Below are 20,823 nucleotides of genomic sequence, written 5' to 3' on the forward strand. Positions count from 1 at the left end.
AATGGGCTAATTTAATTCATTTATACTCTATTATTTTGTTTTTTTTTTTAAAGTTTGATTTATATATCTTATTTTAATTTTTCATAATTTTAAAATAATCTTAACTTGCATATATAATATGTGGAATAAAATTATTTGTAAATTTAGAAAATAGAATATTTTTGAAATGAAGTTTTAGCTAATTTAGTGTATTATTATTATAAAATTTTCATTTTTATTGTATTGATATCTTGAAATTTTATATTGCCATGTTGTATGATACAACAAATTTTAAAGCCTATTTAATATATTAATTATTTAACATATTTAATAAGCATTTTTATTTCTGAAATTATAGATTATATTATATATATTATAAATACATTATTGATTAAAATATAAATATAAATTTAATCATGCATTTTTAATTAAAATTGAATTTACATATATATTTGGTTTAGGCTTCTAATTTTAAAATTAAAAATTATGACAAAAATTTTGTATAATAATTTTTAAAAAATAAAAAAGGTAAAAATACTTATATGATTATAATTAAAGAATTACTATATTAAGAATTAGAGTATGTTTTTAGTATAAGTAGAATTATTGTTACAGTAATATTAAAATTTTAATTTATATTAATTATTATAATATTAAAAAATGAAATTATTATGTATTTAGTGACAAATGTTTTGTCACTAAAAGTTATTAGTGACAAAATAATATATTATAGAATTAGCATCATAAAGGATTTAGTGACAAATTTTAGATTGCTAAAAAATTACGATGATAATGTTTAGAAGGCATTGATTATTAAAATTATTAGCAACATATTTTTTTTTATCTCTAAATAGTATTAGCGACGAGTTTATATGATTAGCTACATATTATTATCTTTAATACGTATTATTGGTGATAAATTATTTATCTATAGATATAAATACGTTTTTTTATATCTTTATAAATAATAAATAGATTAATAATTTTTTTATTTTTTAATTTCTTATTTTAGTTGATTATTTCTTATAAAATTTTATATTTAATTAAAATTAAATATAAATATAATTAAGAATATTAGATTTATATATACTTTAAAAATAAATTAAATAATAAAAATATAATTATAATTGATTTTAAAAATAAAGGGCAATTTAGGTAAAGCTAATATATATATATATATTAGATGGCATAATTAAAAAATAAGAATTTTTTTTAAAAAATAATTAGTTAATCTAAATGATAGGATAATCTAAATATAACTATTTATAACCATAAATTTTATCATTTGTAAATCAAATAAATTTAGATAAAGCTAAAAAATCTTATCATGTCATCTATATTTATATTAGTATATATAATAGAGAAATATAATCGTTATACACGGCTACAAAATTCTCTACAACAAGCTTCTCCCACTTTGTAGTTAAAAGATGTCTCCTTCCTCTACAAATATGCCTATACTCCCATGAATCTCCATGGCACTAGTAGATTTACTGAGTAATTCAACGATGAAAAATGATTTCTGCTCAATATTTTGGCATGAAGAAACCTCTATTACTATTTATGTGCATTAAATTCAACATCCAATTGTATATTGCAATCTTCATTCTTTATTATCTTCTTTTGTTTCTTCTCTATTTATCTTATTTTCTCCACCCGAAAAAACCTTTTACACAATGAAACAGTAAAAACATTAACAAAAAGTCATACATGACCAAAAATGTTTGAGAGGAGGCGTCATTCTCTACAACACCAACACATGCCAATTTTTGCTATTCATATTAAAACTTCATTTTCTCATTATTTATATATTATATTTGTTACATGTTAATGAAAGAATATTTAAAGAAAAATAATTAATCACTTAAGATTTGAAAATTTAATTTGATTTAAAAAAATATGTAACTACTTAAAATTTTAATAAAATTTAAATTATTTAACAAAATAGTATAATTTTACAATAAAATGTAAAAAATATTAAATTATATTATTAAAACAAAATAATAAATAACTCATATAACTCGCTGACAAAATGATTAGTTCTAATATAATTTCAGACTTAATTCGAATTGTGATCACATCTTTCATTTTTGAATTTTGAATTTGAAATGAATTCCAAAATTTAATATTAATAAAGTAGTTTGCTATATAATATTTTGGATATAAATTAAGAATTAGATTCTTAAAAAAAATAAAAAAATAAATAAATTTAACCTCTGATCCCATTTTAAAAGCATTATTGCTTAATGACTAAGAGTTTGAAAGAATAAAAGATTTCCAGTCTCTTTCGCTTTCTCCCCAAACCAATGGTTATTGACTTTAGTTTTTCTATGTAAAAATATGATAAGTTTCAAAAAATCAAACTATTAATTAATTCAGTTTTGGTTAGTTATTGACTAACAGATTGATGTATTAGAAGGTTATTTTGAATCCTATGGATTGTCTTTAATCATTATATTATATGCTTTTATAGCTATTTTTTTATATTTTGTTTTTTTTAATTGCTTATTCAACTTTAATTAAATATTAAATTCAATATTTCATAAGTTGAGCAAGAAATTCAATTTTAATATCAATTATTTACTTTTGTTTTATTTATTCTTGGCTTAACTTTAAGATCCATCAAAAGTTACTGTGTGCGTGAACTATGGAGGAACAAGTTGACCAGCTGAATGAAACTAAAAACAAACATAAATTATGGTAAAGGCTTCTCTTTCACCGTCATAGCTCTTGAGATAGTCAAAGCTTCACGGTCAACGTAATGGGTCCCTTGATCCACAGCTTGATCTCCGTTTCCATTCTCATTATCGTCTGTGACGCCATTGATGACGCTAGTTTCCATCCACCTCTTCACACGTGTATCTGTTATATTACAATACTGTTCCCATCTCTTTAGTAAATAATTTTGTATGCTTCAATAATTCTTAGAAGGAAAATTTTATGGTCACTTAATTTGATATAAAGTATAATTATTTTATTATAAAAAAATAAAATATTTTCATATAAATTTATTATTTAATTTATTAAATTTTTGTATAATTTTTTTTATAAATTATTTAATTATGAAAATTTTATTAACTTAATAAAAAAAATTTTCTAAACTAAAAAAATACATAATATTTAAAAAAAAATATAAGAGATGAGTTATATATAATAAATTGTGTCAAAAAATTATAATAACATATTTAAGTTTATTAAATATTATTTATTAATTTTTTAAAAAAATATTATATTTTTTTTATATGAAGAAATTTTATTTTGTTTGTTTTGTTAATAAAATTTTAGTAAATAAAAATAATATTTTACAAAAATTTTATAAAATAAATTATAAATTTATATACAATTATTTTATTTTTTATAGTAAAATAATTATATTTTATACAGAATCACGTAATCATAAAAGGCACTTTTTTACAATTATTTGAGATAAAATTAATAAGAGATAAAAAAAAAAGAATTTTAAATAATATATATATTAATTTAATAATATATATTATGTAAATTTATAATATATTAATTTTTTATTAATTAAGTATAAAAATCAAATTATATGCGCGGATATTTGTAGAGATAGAAAAACAAGTTACGGCGCCAACAGAAGACACAAATTTTGTCGTACACGCTAATGAGGACCCAAATGCCAAAGCTTAATAAGCCACGTGGTCGGGGTCGCATTTGCCCGATGCCGGTATTTCACCATTCTACCAGTCAAACCTTCCCACCAACGTTCTTCCCTCTCCTCCTTGTCCTATATAACAAACTCACAACCGCCTTCGTTTTTTCAATTACTTAATCCTTCATTTTACGATGGCCCGAATTCTCACCCTCACGGTCGCCTTCACTGCTTTCTTATTCTTTTTTACCTTCGCTCACGCTCGTGCTCCGTTGGATCGGCCTGAAAATTACGTTACCAGACGTGATGATCGTTTAGCTGACTTGCCCGAGTCTGATCCCAAGGCAACTGCCACCATCATCCTCCCTAGTGAGAAATCTGAATCCGAACCAGCAAAGGTTGTGGAGCTTGAGTCGGAAGAAACTGAAAACACCGAATCTAAATTACCAGAAAAGGAAATCGGCACATCCGACTCGATCCAGGAAAGATCAGAGACCGAGACAGTTGAGACGGTGCCATTCACGGTTATCACTTTCCGTCCCGTCAACCGCCACTTCCCTCGACGTCCATTGATCCCATTTCATCGCGGCCATCGATGCCATGGCCGCCACAACCAGTTTAAGCCATGGGGCCGTCCACGCTTTAGCGGCCCGCGGGAGATTTCTTACGGCAACGACATGATTCTTTCTGGCAATGAGGATCTAGGCTTTGATGCAGTGTCTAGCAACGGGCCTCGTCAGATCCCAGCGAGATGGGCCAGGTTTAACCATGGTGGGAACAGATTCTCATTCATCAACGACGAGTCAAGGAGAGAGGAGATGATCGGGAAGCCCCACCATCACCACCATCACCACCATCACGAGGAGGGGGAGGAAGGAGAAGAGAGAGAACATGAGCACGAGGGTGGATTTATGAAGGGGATACGCAAGTTCTTGAACCAATTTTGAGAGCTCTCTACCATGGTGATATGATAGATCTATATTAATTTATGGGTTTTTTTTTTTCTTTTTTCTGGCAGTTATTATCTTTGTAACTAAGTTGGCATCTCTGTATGAGATGTACAAATGTTTGAATTTGGTCGTAGGATGTTAGATGATATATGCTTAAAGGAGAGATTGCAGTGGGTACTATATGCATGTGCACCATTTAGGTGTTGTATACAACTTGATGGATATTTGGATTAGATATGTTCCTTAGATTATATACAATCTTCTCCCTTTTTTTTTTTCGAATCTTCTCTTCTCCTTGAATTTGAATGGATTGGATTTGGAACACTACAACAGTTGTTAGGGTGATCAAGGTAGGAGGATTTTCCAGATTATCTTCACTTCCCAGGGCCCAAAGTAGGAGGATTTTGCTAGTACAGTTGCTTATGGGCCGATGATTTTTTCACTTTGAAGAATGAAAAATTCAAGATATTTATTACTCGAACAGAAATGAAAAAAAAAAAAAAAAAGAATTAACGCATATCAAATGTGATCAGAACATGTAGCAGCCTGATGTGTGGCTGTAAGCTCAGAACAAGGCCATGGGCTTACCTCAAGAGCAGCACCACTTACATCAGAGCACTTCCATGGAGTAGATCTTGGTCCTGACACACCATGAAGGTTGATGTTAGAGAGACATATTCCGGTGAAAGGAGAGTTCTTCAGGCCTTGTATTGAACCTGGCTGCTGAACCTTCTCCCCCCAAACACTCTTAAGTGTGATGCCCTTAACAACTGGAAGAGCATTTGGGTTGAACTTGTCATCTGGGTGATCTCCAACATCCCCTGCAATCTTGATCCCCGTTCGCACGTTTTCCACATAAACATCAGAAAAGGTGATATTTCTTATGAACCCTCCTCTGCCAATGTTTGTTTTTACATGTATGCCGACTCCCATGTTGGAGAGGTTTATATTTTCTGCCAAGACATTCTCCACCCCACCAGAGGTTTCGCTCCCAACTGCAATTCCAGCAAAAGGAGATGATCCTGTTACCCTTCGGATTGTGATGCCAGAGCTTGGGCGACCATAAGCAATCCCATATTCATCCCACCCACTTTTCACAGCTACAAGGTCATCTCCAGTAGAAATGAATGAATCCTCTATGCAGACATTAGAGCTTGAATCTGTATCGATAAATTAAGAAAATTGAAGTTAAAAAGATACATCAGAAACATAGAGAGTGCTTTCCCCATCTACATATTTGTAAATATCATGCCATCAACAAGACACTACAGATATAGAAGATGGCATCTATGACAAATACTTGCAAGCTCCAACACAACAGTTGCACCTAGAAGGGATTAGTTAAACTTATTCCAAGCATGAGTCTAGACTCTAGTCTTATAAAGGGAGAAATAAAGAACAAAAAAGTACATCTAAAACTGATCTGAGATGCCTCTAGCCTCTTGTCAGGCAATGGCACAACACAAGCCAGCTAAATGCCTACTACTAGATTCTGTTCTTTGTCCAAATGTTTTTCTACCCAGAGCAAGGCATTGTTGATCCAGGGCAGTATGAAATGATTTGTGGATTTTGTACTGCAGTTAAACACTTTAATGGTTTTGTGGCAACATTCCGTATCTTCCCCAGACAAAAAGTGGCACCGCATACATGTACATTCATAGACCAACAAATGACCAAAAAAAAAAAGTTGTATTACACAATACCTGGATCAATTCCATCGGTATTGGGCGAATCTCGCGGGGCCAAGATGGTAACAAATTGGATAACAACATCGCTGTAATCAAAAGGTATTTATTAGATAAACTATGTTGCTATACCTAAAATTCTTACACAAATTGCACCAGGTTAATAGCAATCAGCACAGCAAGGATCTTAATAGGACAGAAACAGAGGGGGTTCCACCATGTTCACTAATAATCAATGACTTAAGTTTAAAATGATTGCCAATGTAACACAAATTCTGCCAACCAATTACTTCTCATCGTTCAACTTTAGCAACAGTGTTTCCTACTTACCTATACAGTCACTAACTTATCAATAATGTTTCATGGTGTGATAATAAAATATAATTTCGAGCTAAAATCCGTACATTGACAAGAGGCATACAGCATTTCAGCTTTTTCAGACATTTTTAATATCACCTGGTGACCTAAACCTGTTGAATAGAAGTAACAATGAAAAATGACCAGGCAGACCACTCAACTTTGCAATGAACAGGGAAGCAGAAAATTTATTTTACATCTGTGAAGCAGAAATATGAATTAGAGAACATCATTTTCTTTCTTTCTTTCTTTCTTTTGAAGAGAAAATAGAACTATTTTGTTAAGCAAACAAATATGATAATATTTATATATACTTTATCATCACTACTGCATGAACTTTATAGCCCAAATAAATAGTCACACTTAACAGATCTACAATTAGAGTAACATTCCCAACATTGTAAAATTTTTCCAATACTTGTGAATAGAAGCTTTAAATGTACAAAAGCCTATGTTGAACTATTACCTGCAATAAACAGGATGAATATTCCAAAAGGGAGAGTTCTTGAAAATCACATTGGATATGATTATGCTTCTTGAATTTACAATTTCAACAAGATTAGGTCTCGTAAATTTAAGAGTTCTCTGCCTCCACATGCTCCACCAGACATCTCCTTGTCCATCAATTGTCCCATTCTCACCTAAGAAAAAAAATTAATTTATAAGCTGCTATACAAGTAATATAAAAATAAGCATCTCATATGTAAATAACTTCTGTACAAACAATGTAAAACCAATAAAATATTACTGAGTATAAAAACATGAAATATCTAATATAGATTCAAATGCAAACCTCATCTAATATGATCACTATTACAATATAACACAACTGCCATCCATTGTGTTAATTGATTTTATTATGCAGTCTCTAACATATATGTTAAGTACCATGATGCAGCTGATTAAAGAATATTGAAAATATGGCTTCGGATTTGACATTTTAGCAAAAATCTGTGATCAGAGAAACAAAAGTAAGCTCATACTCCAATCAAATCCTTTAGGCAGTGCATATAGGCCTTCTCGCTCAGTATTTCAAATTTAAACTTCAGCAAGATTTTAATTTTAATCTATATATGAATAAGTCAACATTGAAAAACCATATGACTTGAACTTCATTCAGTCAAACCCAAAAACTGAAAAAACTCTCCAAATTCATTGAAGATAAATACAACTTAATGCTAAGCTAAACATAATGCATCTCCACAATGCAATAGTCGAAACCAACCTGTGATTACCACATCACTAAGTCCATCTCCATGAATAAAGCTTATATACCTCCCACCAGGGCGCTCCCTCCCTCTTCCATAAGATGGCAAAGGAGCAATTAAAGGCCAATTTGAAGAATCCTGTAGCATAAAGGAAGATGGAAAGATTATGAAACTAATTAAAGCAAGCACAAAGAATAAAGTAGTGTGTCAGTTAGGCAGTTCATGGACTGCACATTCCTTGAAGTATCACATAGACGATTAACATCTCTTAACACAATGTGAATGTCCAAATTAAGCCTTTCGTTCTCTTAGGTGGCAATGAAAACAATGAAACACCATATGCCTTCAGCTGAACTCAAGAATACCTTAATCTAATTGGTTGGCCATACAAAAATTGTAAGAACAATATCTTATACATGATATTTGATATGGACCAAAAAAATGTCCCCATAATATAATACCTCCTCCCTACTATTTATGCTCAAAGGTAGGACAAATTAGGGAGGGGCTCAATTCTTTCTCTTTAACTCGCACATTATTTTTACTCGATTTTCTCTCAAAAGAACAAACCCACCAGTTACTTGGGCATTAGAGGGTCCCTTTCACACATACCCGATAAGTACCCTTAGTCTATTTTTCTATGTTTTGCCAAGATTACCAGCTAAGACGATCATGAGATCCTCCTATATGCATAGTAAATTTTGTCTCATCGATGTCCATTTTTTTAGCCTCATATAGGCATAAACAACAAGAGCAACAACTATGGTGAGGATATCCTCTCATCATAATAAACCACTAATAGATTCAAGGGCAATAAGTCATCATAAACATCTAGTTATCAAATCCCTTAGGATGTACTGGGATTCCAACTTATGGTCATAGGCCATGTGCTACCACAAGTTGCAAAGAATGCTTTATTTATGGAACTAATATATCAGGTAGGTTTCAAGCACAAAAGAGCATGGAGTATGGATCCGTCTTCTGCGTCGCCCTTGCCTGCTTGTGAACAGTGGGCCAGAGGGGCAATGGGATATCATACAGAAGAGAATATAATGGAACCAATTGTCATTAAATTTTTCAAAATTCTTTGAGAAGTAATTTTTCGTTATTGTATTGATCACTACAGGAAAAGGACATCACCAGTTGCATAATATATTTATTAAAAGTAAATGCGAACAGGACAATTTCATGAATTCGATCCGCACCCACTCAGCTAAGTTAGTGTAGATCTCAATATTCTACTATTGAGATAGAATAAAGAATGCCACGACATGGCTTGCCAGCCATTTGGCTGTCTGACATCCAACTAAATTAGCACCTACAAATGTCGTGCACAGTTGCACATGCTACCATTCTACACCAGTACCACCAATTTATTTTTCTCTTCTCTTGTTCCAGAGCCCCAGACCCGAGAAATTATATAATAACTCCCGGAACCACGCGGTTCGTGCAGCCCAGGCCCCAGGCTTAGCCAATAAAAGAAATTCCCCCACACACAAATAAAACGCAAAATAGTCCAACTTCCGTAGCCTCTCCTGCAATCAGTAAATGGGGACTAACCACACGTTTATGTTGTAACTAAACTTTCTGGTTTGAGAAAGAAAGGAAGCACCAGAAGCGGTTCAAATTCCCAATTACCCAGTTGAGCAATCTACTTTTTCAATATTAATTACCAAGAAAATGCCATAATAAAATTAACAAATCACTTTGTTTGGTTGAAAACTTGAAATTATAACCGTAAAAGTACTACGAGTCAGATCCTAGAGACTATTGAGCCCTTACAAACAATGTAATCCCGCTGCAGATCTAAAATTAGCGCCATAACAAGAATCCAGCAACTCTAATTGTAATCAACGCATCTAATCCTTTGATTCACTTGAATAAATAGTAAAAAATTTTCAAACACATTTGAATGGGTAAATCGAAGGGGAAGCAGAGTACACAGCTAACCTGAGTGGCCTTAATAACGGCACCTCTAGCCAAGTAAAGAGTCATGTGGCTAGTGAGATTAAAGCTCTCCGTTAAGTACACTCCAGGAGGTATATAGAGCAGCGTACCATCTCTCCTGAGATGCTGAATCCGATATATTGCCTCCCTAAACGCCTTGGTATTCAGCGTCCTCCCGTCGCCGACGCCACCAAAGTCGGTTATCGATATGTTATCGTCCCTATACCTCATCGGCACTATCCCAGAGCAGGTGAGCACTCCGGCAAGCGCAAAATGACTGGAAAAGAGAACGAAAACAGAAACCCCAAGAAAAAGGGGGAGCAAGGGTATAGACATTTTCATAATTTTGGCTAGCGTTGAAGATAATGAGGTTTGTGGCGAGATTCTATAAATAGTGCCAAACAGAAAGACGGAAAAGAATTAGTTTGAAGAAGAGATTAGATTAAGAAGTGATTACAAAGGGAAAAATACAAAATTAGAATATAGATTAGAGAATGTAATGATAGATCTGGAAATGATACAAAGAGAAAGATGTTGCAATGGTGAATTTAAAACGTATTAAACAAAGAACATGGAAGAGAGAGAGACCTGAGGAGAATCAGCTCAGGAAGCTAAAAGAAGCCATGAAAGTTGAGAGCTTTGTCAGTAAGTAGTTGTCTTTCCACGAGAGAGAGAGAGAGAGAGAGAGCAATGAGTAGCAGCACGTTAATATGAATAGTGATGAAGCGGCTCATAAAGAAATGCGTGACGCACTGATGCAAAGCCACCGGTTAGGTTTTATTATGTATTTACCGTTATGACCCCCTTCATATTTGGACACCATCCACAATTCCACATGTTGTGTCTTTTTCTTTTTTTTTTTTTTATCTTTTTTAATTATTCTTTTTCCCTTTCATCCTCTCTTACTTTTTAAAGAGCGTTAATATTAGGGGAGTAATATTAAAATCGTTTATAACGTGATTAATTTACATTAAAGGAAAAAAAATGTATATACTATAAGTTATTTAATAATGATAACTATTTATTATTATAACATTAAAAAGATAATAATTAAATAATTTATAATTTATAATTTATATATATAATTAAAAAATTAATAATAATTTAAAGTAATTAAATAATTAATTAATAGAAAATAGATAAAATTTAATGAAATTAAATAAATTATATTTAAAATTATTTATTAATTAAGATAAATAAAAATAAATAATATTAGAGAATTAAAATTTATTACATATATTAAAAAAGGCAAACTTTTAATTGTTTCATATAATATTTTCTTAAAATGTCACACACTAAATTCTTAGTAATATATATATATATATATATATATATATATATATATATATATATATATATATATATGCTTGTGCATTGCTCGATATATTTATAATTTTTTCTTCCAAATTTTTACTAATAATAAGGTATATAATTCTTAAATTTTTTATAATAAAACAAAATATTAAAAACTTAAGAAACATTAAAAATAAAATTTTAAAAATTAAGAATTAAAATAAGTATTGATTAAATGTATATAATATTGTCATCACACCAAAACTATTTTTATATTAATAAAATTTTTTATTACAAAAATTCTCTCTATATGTATATATAATTATTCATCAATTACATTTTCACTAGTTATAATAATAATCAATAAATCTTAAAATTTTAATTTTAATTCTATTTAATTATCTCATTTAACTTTATAAAATATAATTTAAATGAAATGACATTAAGAAATATTTATTTATCAGTCTTATAAAATTAATATATAACATTCGATCAAGTATATTAAGAAATCATGAAAATGAGAAAAATAAATTCATGATATAAATACATGAATACTATAAAATATATGAGTATTAAAAAAATAAAAATATTAATTATATATTCAATAAATTAAAAAATAATATAATAAATTTAATTATTGAGATCTTGAATTTTGATAATTAATTAAATAAAATAATTATTTAAGTTGTGGAAATTAAAGTTGTAATGATAATAACGAAGATATTATAAAAAAAAAAAGAAATTTAAAAAGACAATAACTATTAATTATAGAAAAAGAATTAATTTTTCTATTATATTTGCCATGTGATGGTACGAAGGATGAGTGCCACATGGTAGCTTCAAGGAAAATTTTATATATAAAAGTAAATATTTACTCATTAATCTTTTAAAATTAATATATAGTATTGGATGAAACATGTTAAGGAATTGTTAAAATGAAAAAAATGATACATGATAAAGATATATGAACACTATAAGATATATGAGCATTAAAGAAATAACAATATTAATTACATCTTTGATATACTAAAAAGAAATAATATAATAAATTTAATAATTGAGGTCTTGAATTTTAGTAGTCAATTATTAAATAAAATAATTATTTAAATTAGGAAAATTAAGATAATGATGATAACATTAAAGATATTTTAAAGAAAAATACAAAGATAATTAAATATTCAGTATAAAATATAATAATTACTAATTATAAAGAAATTGATCTTTATATTATAAGTTCCATGTGATAGTATCAATAATAAGTGCCACATGTTAGTTCTAAAGAAAATTCTACCTGTATTATTTATCTAGATTAATAGGTTAATAAAGATAGTTCGATAGGTTATTCATTCATGAAATTATTGTACGTAAATAGATTTAAAAAGAAAATAGATATTTTCTACTTAATTTATATACATAATTACATTATATTTAGGCTCTATTTGTTTTATAATAAATATTATCCTGAAAAATATTTTTTCACATTTTTCAGTTTTTGGGATACTTATAAAAATAGGTCAATAAAAAATATTTTTTTAGTAAAAAAGAAAATTAAAATTTTATTTTAAACTTTGATAATCTTATCAAAATGTGAAAACACTTATATATACATAACATAAATGCATTCCATTAGTTTAATGTTGCAATCAAATAATGAAAAATATTTTTATGGAAAATATTTTTTAGAAAACATTTTCTATAACTCTGCCTAAGTAGTTTGCGCTTAGCCGGTCCCAAGCCCGGATAAAGAAGGAGGGTTGCGGTAGGTGACAACTAGCGTAAAAGTTTCGTCACACCTTATGATATAGATCAAATGATATAAACGTTGGGGCATTCTCTACTAACGATGCGCTACATCGAAGCCCGGGTGTAGTGAGAAATATGCAAGGGTGTAAGGCATTCACCGAAAGCGACGCGCCATGCCATGCCGGCGCCCTGGTGTGGTGTTAAGTGAGCAAGGGTTCTCACATCATGGACAGGTGTGGGTAAAGAAGTTAGTCCATAGGACAGATAGTAGAACAGATAGTGGAACAAAACACAAGATAGACATAGAAAACAATAGAAAATATCATAGAAGGAGACCAATTAGGAAGGGCAGGATAGGAGGAGGATCAGGGTTGGTACTTGGAATGTTGGATCACTTACAGGAAAATTAATGGAGCTTGTGGATACCTTGGAAAGGAGAAGGATGAATATTGCTTGCATTCAGGAGACTAAATGGGTAGGAGAGAAAAGTAAGGAAGTGAGTAATTCAGGGTACAAACTGTGGTTTATCGGAAAGGAGAGAAACAATAACGGAGTGGGCATAATCATAGACAGGACATTGAAAGACGCAATAATAGCTGTGAAAAGAGTAGGAGACAGAATTATACTAGTAAAGCTAGTACTAGAAGGAGAAACAATAAATATAGTTAGTGCTTATGCCTCACAAATAGGACTAGACAGTGAGAGTACACAAAGGTCTTGGAAAGATATGGATAATTTAATGCAAAACATACCGAATGAAGAGAATATTTTCATTGGTAGAGATTTGAATGGACATGTTGGAAGTGATAGACAAGGTTATGAGAATGTTCATGGAGGTTTTGGTTTTGGCAATCGAAATGAGGAGGGAAAAAATATTCTAGATTTTGCTATGGCATACGACCTAATACTAGCAAATACCTACTTTATAAAAAGAGAGTCACATTTAGTGACTTTCAAAAGTGGGTAACATAGAAGCCAAATCAACTTCCTCTTAACCAGGAAGACAAATAGAGCTCTATGCAAGGATGGCAAGGTCATTCCAGGAGAGGCTTTAACAAGTTAACATCGGTTGGTGGTCTTGAATGTCAAATTTAGGAACAATTCAAGTAAGGTCAGAAGAAATAGTGTAGCTCGAACAAAGTGGTGGGAGTTCAAAGGAGTAAAGTAAGTGAAGTTCAAAAATGAGCTTCTCAAGTCCGAAGTATGGAAGCTGGATATGGAGGCCAATAATATGTGGATACAGATGGCATCAAATATTAGAGAAGTAGCTAGAAAAGTACTTGGAGAGTCTAAAGGACATGGACCACCCTTAAAAGAGAGATGATGGTGGAATGAGAAAGTACAAAAGGCAGTGAAGAGAAAAAGGGAATGGTATAAGAAATCACTTAAATGTAATAATAATGAGGCATATGAACAGTATAAGATAGCAAAGAAAGAGGCAAAAAAGGCAGTTAGTCAAGTAAGAGCACAGGCCTTTGAAAAGTTATATGAGAAACTTGAAACTAAAGAAGGGGAGAAAGATATTTATAGATTAGCAAGGAGGAGAGAAAGGAAATGTCAAGATCTCAATCAAGTTAGGTGCATTAAGGATAAAGAAGGAAAAGTGTTAGTGAAGGATGAGGACATTAAAGAAATATAGAGAAATTATTTTAATGATCTCTTTAATAATAATCAAAATGGTAATAGCATGAATAGAGATTATAGAACAATAGAAAAGAATGTGAATTATACTAGAAGAATTAGATCTTTAGAAGTAAAGGAAGCACTTAAGAGAATGAAAGTGGGTAAAGCCTGTGGACCTGATGAAATACTAATTAAAGTGTGGAAGTATTTGGGAGATATGGGAGTGGCATGGTTAACTAAATTATTTAATAAGATTCTAAACTCAAAGAAAATGCCTGATGAATGGAGGAGGAGTATTTTAGTACCTATTTTTAAAAATAAGAGAGACATATAGAGTTGCTCAAACTATAGGAGAATTAAACTCATGAGCCATACTATGAAGTTGTGAGAGAGAGTTGTAGAGCATTGACTATGTCATGATACTTCTATCTCTCTCAATCAATTTGGTTTCATACCCAGTCGTTCAACTATGGAAGCGATCTTTCTCATTAGAAGCTTGATGGAGAAATATAAAGATGTGAAGAAAGATCTATACATGGTTTTTATTGATTTGGAGAAGGCTTATGATAGTGTTCCAAGAGATGTCTTATGGAATGTGTTAGAACAAAAGAGGGTATCTATTAGGTACATACAAGTGTTGAAAGATATGTATGAAAGAGCAACTACTATTGTGCGCACAGTGGGAGGGGACACAAGAGATTTTTCTATCTCAAGTGGATTACACTAAGGATCAGCCATAAGCCCCTACCTTTTTACATTAGTTTTAAATGAATTGACGAAACATATACAAGAGAGTATTCCTTGGTGCATGATGTTTGCGGATGATATTGTTCTGATAGATGAGACACGAGAAAGAGTCAATAGAAAGCTAGAGCTTTGGAGAAATACTCTAGAGTCAAAGGGTTTTAAGTTAAGTAGAACGAAGATAGAATACATGCATTGCAAGTTCAGTGAAGGCCAAACTGGTGATAGGGAAGGAGTTAGTTTGAATGGAGTGGTACTGTCCCAAAGTAATCACTGTAAATATCTAGGCTCAATCCTTCAAGTAGATGGGGGATGTGAGGAAGATGTTAGTCATAGGATTAAAGCCGGATGGTTGAAGTGAAGACGTGCCACGGGAGTTTTTTGTGATCGTAAGATTCCCAATAAGTTGAAAGGAAAATTTTACCGTACAGCTATACGACCGGCTATGTTATATGGTAGTGAGTGTTGGGCACTGAAAGAATCATATGCGTCTAAGATAAGAGTTGCAGATATGAGAATGTTACGGTGGATGAGTGGCTAGACTAGACTAGATAAAGTCCGTAATGAAAGTATTAGAGAAAAGGTAGGAGTGGTGCCAATTGAAGATAAGTTGAGAGAAGGGAGATTGAGGTGGTTTGGTCATGTAAAGCGTAGACATACGGAGGCTCCAGTTAGACAAGTAGAGCACATTAGGTTAGAGGATACAAAGAAAAAAATGGGGCAGACCTAAATTGACTTGGAGGAGAGTAGTACAACATGACTTAGAAATATTACACATTTCTGAGGATTTAACCCAAAATCGTTTAGAGTGGAGAAAGTGAATCCATATAGTCGACCCTAAATTTTTGGGATAAAGGCTTAGTTGATTTGAGTTGAGTAGAAAACATTTTCTATGAAACACATTTTTCATATATAAGTTATTTTCTGCGAAATAAGTGGAGCCTTATTTTTTTAATTAATTATAATGTCTAACATGACTCATGAACATTTATACTAAATATAATTATTTGTATTACATTGCTAATATTATTATATAAGATTTTATACTGTAGTCCTATTCAACTTCAATCGAACATTAAATTCTTAATTGATTGGATTTGATAATCATAGTTTTTAGGGATGTAAATAGGTTTTATTATAATTCATTTGAAATTAAAATCAAATCAAATAGAATCTTGCAATCTAATTCCATCTTATTTGAATCTGAAATTGAAATTATCAATTTCTGTCTAAAATCTATATAAATTGACTCAATAGCTACACATAATTATAAAGAGTATTATATAGTTACTTGATTTAAAATAAAGTAAAATTACTTTATTTTATTACAAAAAATAAAGTGATTTAATGAAATTTTACAATCATCTCATTAAATTTTTGTAAAATAAATTTTTTTTCTATAAAATAATCAATTACGGAAAATTTATTAACTTAACGAAAAAAACCTTCAACATCTTAAATTATCATATTTTTCATAACATTTTAAATTTTAATTAAAATAATAAATATTAAATGTAAAATGTTGTATAAGTATATTTTGTTTATTTGTCACGACCCAACCTATGGGCCGGACCGGCACTAGGACCTGGGCCAGCCTAAAGCCCCCGAGGCCCGTAGTAAGCCTTAACTATTCATTAACCCAACTCTAAGGCCCATTTGGGCCCAATATCAAGAAAACAAACGGACAGAGTCCGGCCATAAAATGGACTTTCCAACGGGGAGTTTTCGACTCACCCGACCTGTAAACACAATAAACAATCCATTGGGGAGCTCAGCTCACCCTCCACATACTCATCAACATAATAATAAATGGGAGCTCAGCTCCCTCATCCAATCCATCAAACAGACTTAAAATATTAAGTTTACAGGTCCAACATGAATATAATATTACAGACCAATTTCAAATAATTACTGCTAACACATGCGGAAATTCTAGGAGTAATTAAAATTACACAATATTGATAAACAACCTGCGAGGTAAAAAGGCAGGTTAACCCAGAACAAAATATCCTCCTGTGGCCTGTAAAAATTTTTGAACAGGAGTGAGCGTTCGACTCAGAGAGTAAAATATCAATCTTAACTATAATCTCTATAACTATCTGAAACTAATGCAACCTGTAGAGTGAAATGCAACATACACAACATTTTCACATCATAACATCAAAAAGGTAATTTGGAGCACTCACACACCCTGTAGTATCAATCATAACATATGGGAGCTGATCCCCTATACAGCTCTCTTAAATCCAACCTGGTGCCAGCGAATTACTCAAGCTCGGACTTCCACTTAATAACCAAATCGAGGGTCCCAGCGAATTACTCAAGCCGTGACTACCCCTCGAAGGAACGGGTCCCAGCGAATTACTCAAGCCGTGACTACCCCGTCCTATCCATAGTCCACACCACATCACACGCACGCCAACGCACGCACACTGCTCCAAATTACCACAACAACATCCATGGTACATCAACAGTTATGAATGCAACATAAATCGTGCCTAGAGTTTAACTACATAAATATATGCATATAAGTGATGCATGGGCATGCTGAACATATAATAATATCGAAAGTATAATTAAAATTAATATTTTACTCACCGACTTGACGACAAATTACTCGTGGCGGGCGGAGGAAGAAAGTCATCGGCTCACGACAATCATATTACATTTATTTAATACAACTGACTCAATACAAATAAAGAAAAGACCAATTACGCCCTAAGTCGTGTTAAAATCCAGTGAGTCTCCCCTATACCTAGGACCTACCCAACCTGCAAAAGGGCTAAAAACGCACTTCTATACTCACAATCCATACATCAACAGTTCAATCATATCACACAGCCCCTCCTGGGCCCATCAAATCAATCATCCATCACAATACGCAAAATTTCAATTTAGTCCTTATTATTGATCATTTTTGCAAAAACTGCCCAAACAAGCTCTAAAAATTATAAAACTTTGCCCCGCGGTCCTTAGCAATATTACTAAGCTATTGCAAAAAGAATCGTAATTTTCTAAGCTACCACGAATATTTTATGGATTTTTAATCCTATTTAAGCACTAGAAAATTACGTAAAAACTAGGTTCGGGTTTACCTTTGCCGATTCCGACTTCGGGGACGCGCTCGGGACGTCTGACAATGGTGGGGTAGCCAAAATTCTCGATCCAATTCGGAGACTTTTCCGGTAGCTAGTCTGTCTGGCCGGAAATTCACAGATCCGGACAACTGTCGAATTTCCGTGAATTGAGGATACCTACACGAAGCCCAATAATAATATATAAAAATCAGGGGTGTTACATTAATTTTATTTATAATAATTTTTAATATTATTAAAAAAATATTATATATATTCTTTTATGTAAAAAAAATTTATTTTTTTCATTAAGTTAATAAATTTTTCATAATTAATTATTTTACAAAAATTTAATAAGATTAACTACAAAATTTCTTTAAATCATTATATTTTTTGTAATAAAATAATTTTTCTTTATTTTAAATAAAATAACCATAGAATACACCATTATAAAATAACAAAGTAATAAATTTGAGTCTCATTAAAGTAAAAAAAAAAAAAGTTATTCTTTCTCTTAATCTAAAATTCTTTTGCTTTAACAAATTGATATATTAGAAAAATAAAAGCGGCAGTTTAATAGCAGATTTGCAAATTGACCAGATGGCAAGGACCAAAGGCAGTGACAAAACCAAGCTCATTGGGCTGCCAATTTTACATATTCAAGGCTCATTTGGTTCACACATTAGAATTGAACGGAATAGGAAAAGAAATAATGTACTTTTATTGATATTTGATTTATTATGGAATTGAAATCAGATTCTTTCTCAAACTGTTTGGTTCACAAATAAAAGTTGTGGAATCGAAATTAAAAATATTTTGTATCTGAATGAAAATTATTGTAAAATTTTCATAATTTTTAAATAATAGTTTAATCTAAATGATTAATTTCATTATTCAAATAAAATAAAATAAAAATATGTGCTGAATAATATAATTCTGAGCTAATATTATCATTCTAATATAATAAAAAAAAACATAATAATTATCTAACATAATATATCCATGATAAGTTTAACAAACCATTTAAAGTTTGACACAATATCCATAATAAAAAGCTTGATAAATTTTTAAACATGGTAATTTAATAAAATATAAGATGATTTGATTTCACCTATCATGTAGGAGGAATATTTCTTAAGTGCACTCGCTAAGAAGATTAATGATGAATTGCTTTTTTAAATTAGTAGGGAGCTCATAAAATACTTCACGCTTATATCACTTAGCTTTGAGAATAATAGCAGTATTCGTAACTTAAGCTTCAGTCAAACATTCAATTTCAAGCAATTCATTCACCACCACTTTCTTTTGCCCAGCCACCCTTTTTATTCTTATCTGCTATTTCTTTTCTCAATTACATGTTAATCTATCCACACATTTGCAATAACACTCAAGTGTGTATTCATTTGTTCTATAAACATATTTAAATTAGCTAGCAAGTCATCATCATATGAACTTTTTAATTTCTTTTCTTTCGAAATTTTGTGGTGCTTTAGCCTTTTGAAGGTAGAATGAGATATAGGCTAACTTACGGAATGATTTATAGTTATATCTTCGAATAAGTCATCTTTATCAAGGTCAACTGCTATTTCTTTTTCCGTGTTCTCTATGGTATCATCAAAAGTCTCAACACCTTTTCCAGTTGCCCTGTCCCTTCCCCACTAACTCTCCAATCATATCAAATAAAGAAAATGCTATATTCCATAATCCCTTGGCTTCATTATGGTCTATTAACAAGGAAAAAAAATACAAAAATATATATAATTAAATTTCACATACACCACATTTAGAAAAAAAAAAAAAAACTTAAAAAGTTATTTCATAATATATTAATCATATACCACATTTAGGAAAAAAAAACTTAAAAAGCTCTTTTATAATGTATTAATCTGACCTTACACCATTCATCATAATCACTCTTCTTACCGTGTATTATTTTCCTTGTTTCATCCCAACCAAATTCAGATTTGTTCAACATATATGTTATTGCATTATAGTTTGCTTTTAAGGTTTTCAACTTACAATTAATATGAGGATTAGCCTTCAAACCACAATTAGGTAGTTTTGTATTAATCAGTTTTTCAACCCGAAGTAGATAGCTATTCTTCCATCCATTTTCCTTCTTCCATTTTGGATCTGTAGCCACCTCCTGTAATGTTGCTACTAAGGCATTATCCTCTTCACTTGTCCATACTCTCTTGTTATTACCTTTGCTATAAGTAACTTGGCTACTTTCAACAAAATCCATCCTATAAATAATGATAAAATAAATATACCTACATATATGCACTTATGTTAGATAAATATTAGCAAAATGACGATAGTAAAATGACAATAGTTTTGATTGATTCATTAAAAAGTTATAACCAATCCAAAAAAATAACACACCATAATTATAATGATATATCAATCTCAAGTCTTTAAAATAACACACTACAATAATCAAATAACAATAAAATGGTTCATCATAAATTCAATGTCTAACAAAACGAGCTCTAAAATTATTGAATATTTGTTGGGCTAAAAAATTCCTAAAATTTGCCCAATGGTTAGATGTTTGAATTGATGAACTCAACTTCATCATTGATGCTTTCTTCCTCTTCATCTTCA

At 30.9% G+C, this 20,823-nt stretch overlaps 1 protein-coding gene across 1 annotated transcript; it reads right to left on the reverse strand.

The window, feature by feature from the left end:
- Nucleotides 1-4,992: 4,992 nt before the first annotated feature.
- On the reverse strand, nt 4,993-10,436 carry LOC110637036 (probable polygalacturonase). Its single transcript, XM_021786960.2, has 5 exons — nt 9,743-10,436; nt 7,810-7,930; nt 7,051-7,225; nt 6,246-6,316; nt 4,993-5,702 (listed from the first exon to the last, which is right to left on the reverse strand). The coding sequence occupies exons 1-5, from the start codon at nt 10,079-10,081 to the stop codon at nt 5,062-5,064; spliced, it is 1,347 nt and encodes a 448-aa protein (XP_021642652.2). The 5' UTR covers nt 10,082-10,436; the 3' UTR covers nt 4,993-5,061.
- Between the last annotated feature and the right edge of the window lie 10,387 nt (nt 10,437-20,823).

Source organism: Hevea brasiliensis, chromosome 16, assembly GCF_030052815.1.
Source record: "Hevea brasiliensis isolate MT/VB/25A 57/8 chromosome 16, ASM3005281v1, whole genome shotgun sequence".
NCBI lineage: Eukaryota > Viridiplantae > Streptophyta > Magnoliopsida > Malpighiales > Euphorbiaceae > Hevea > Hevea brasiliensis.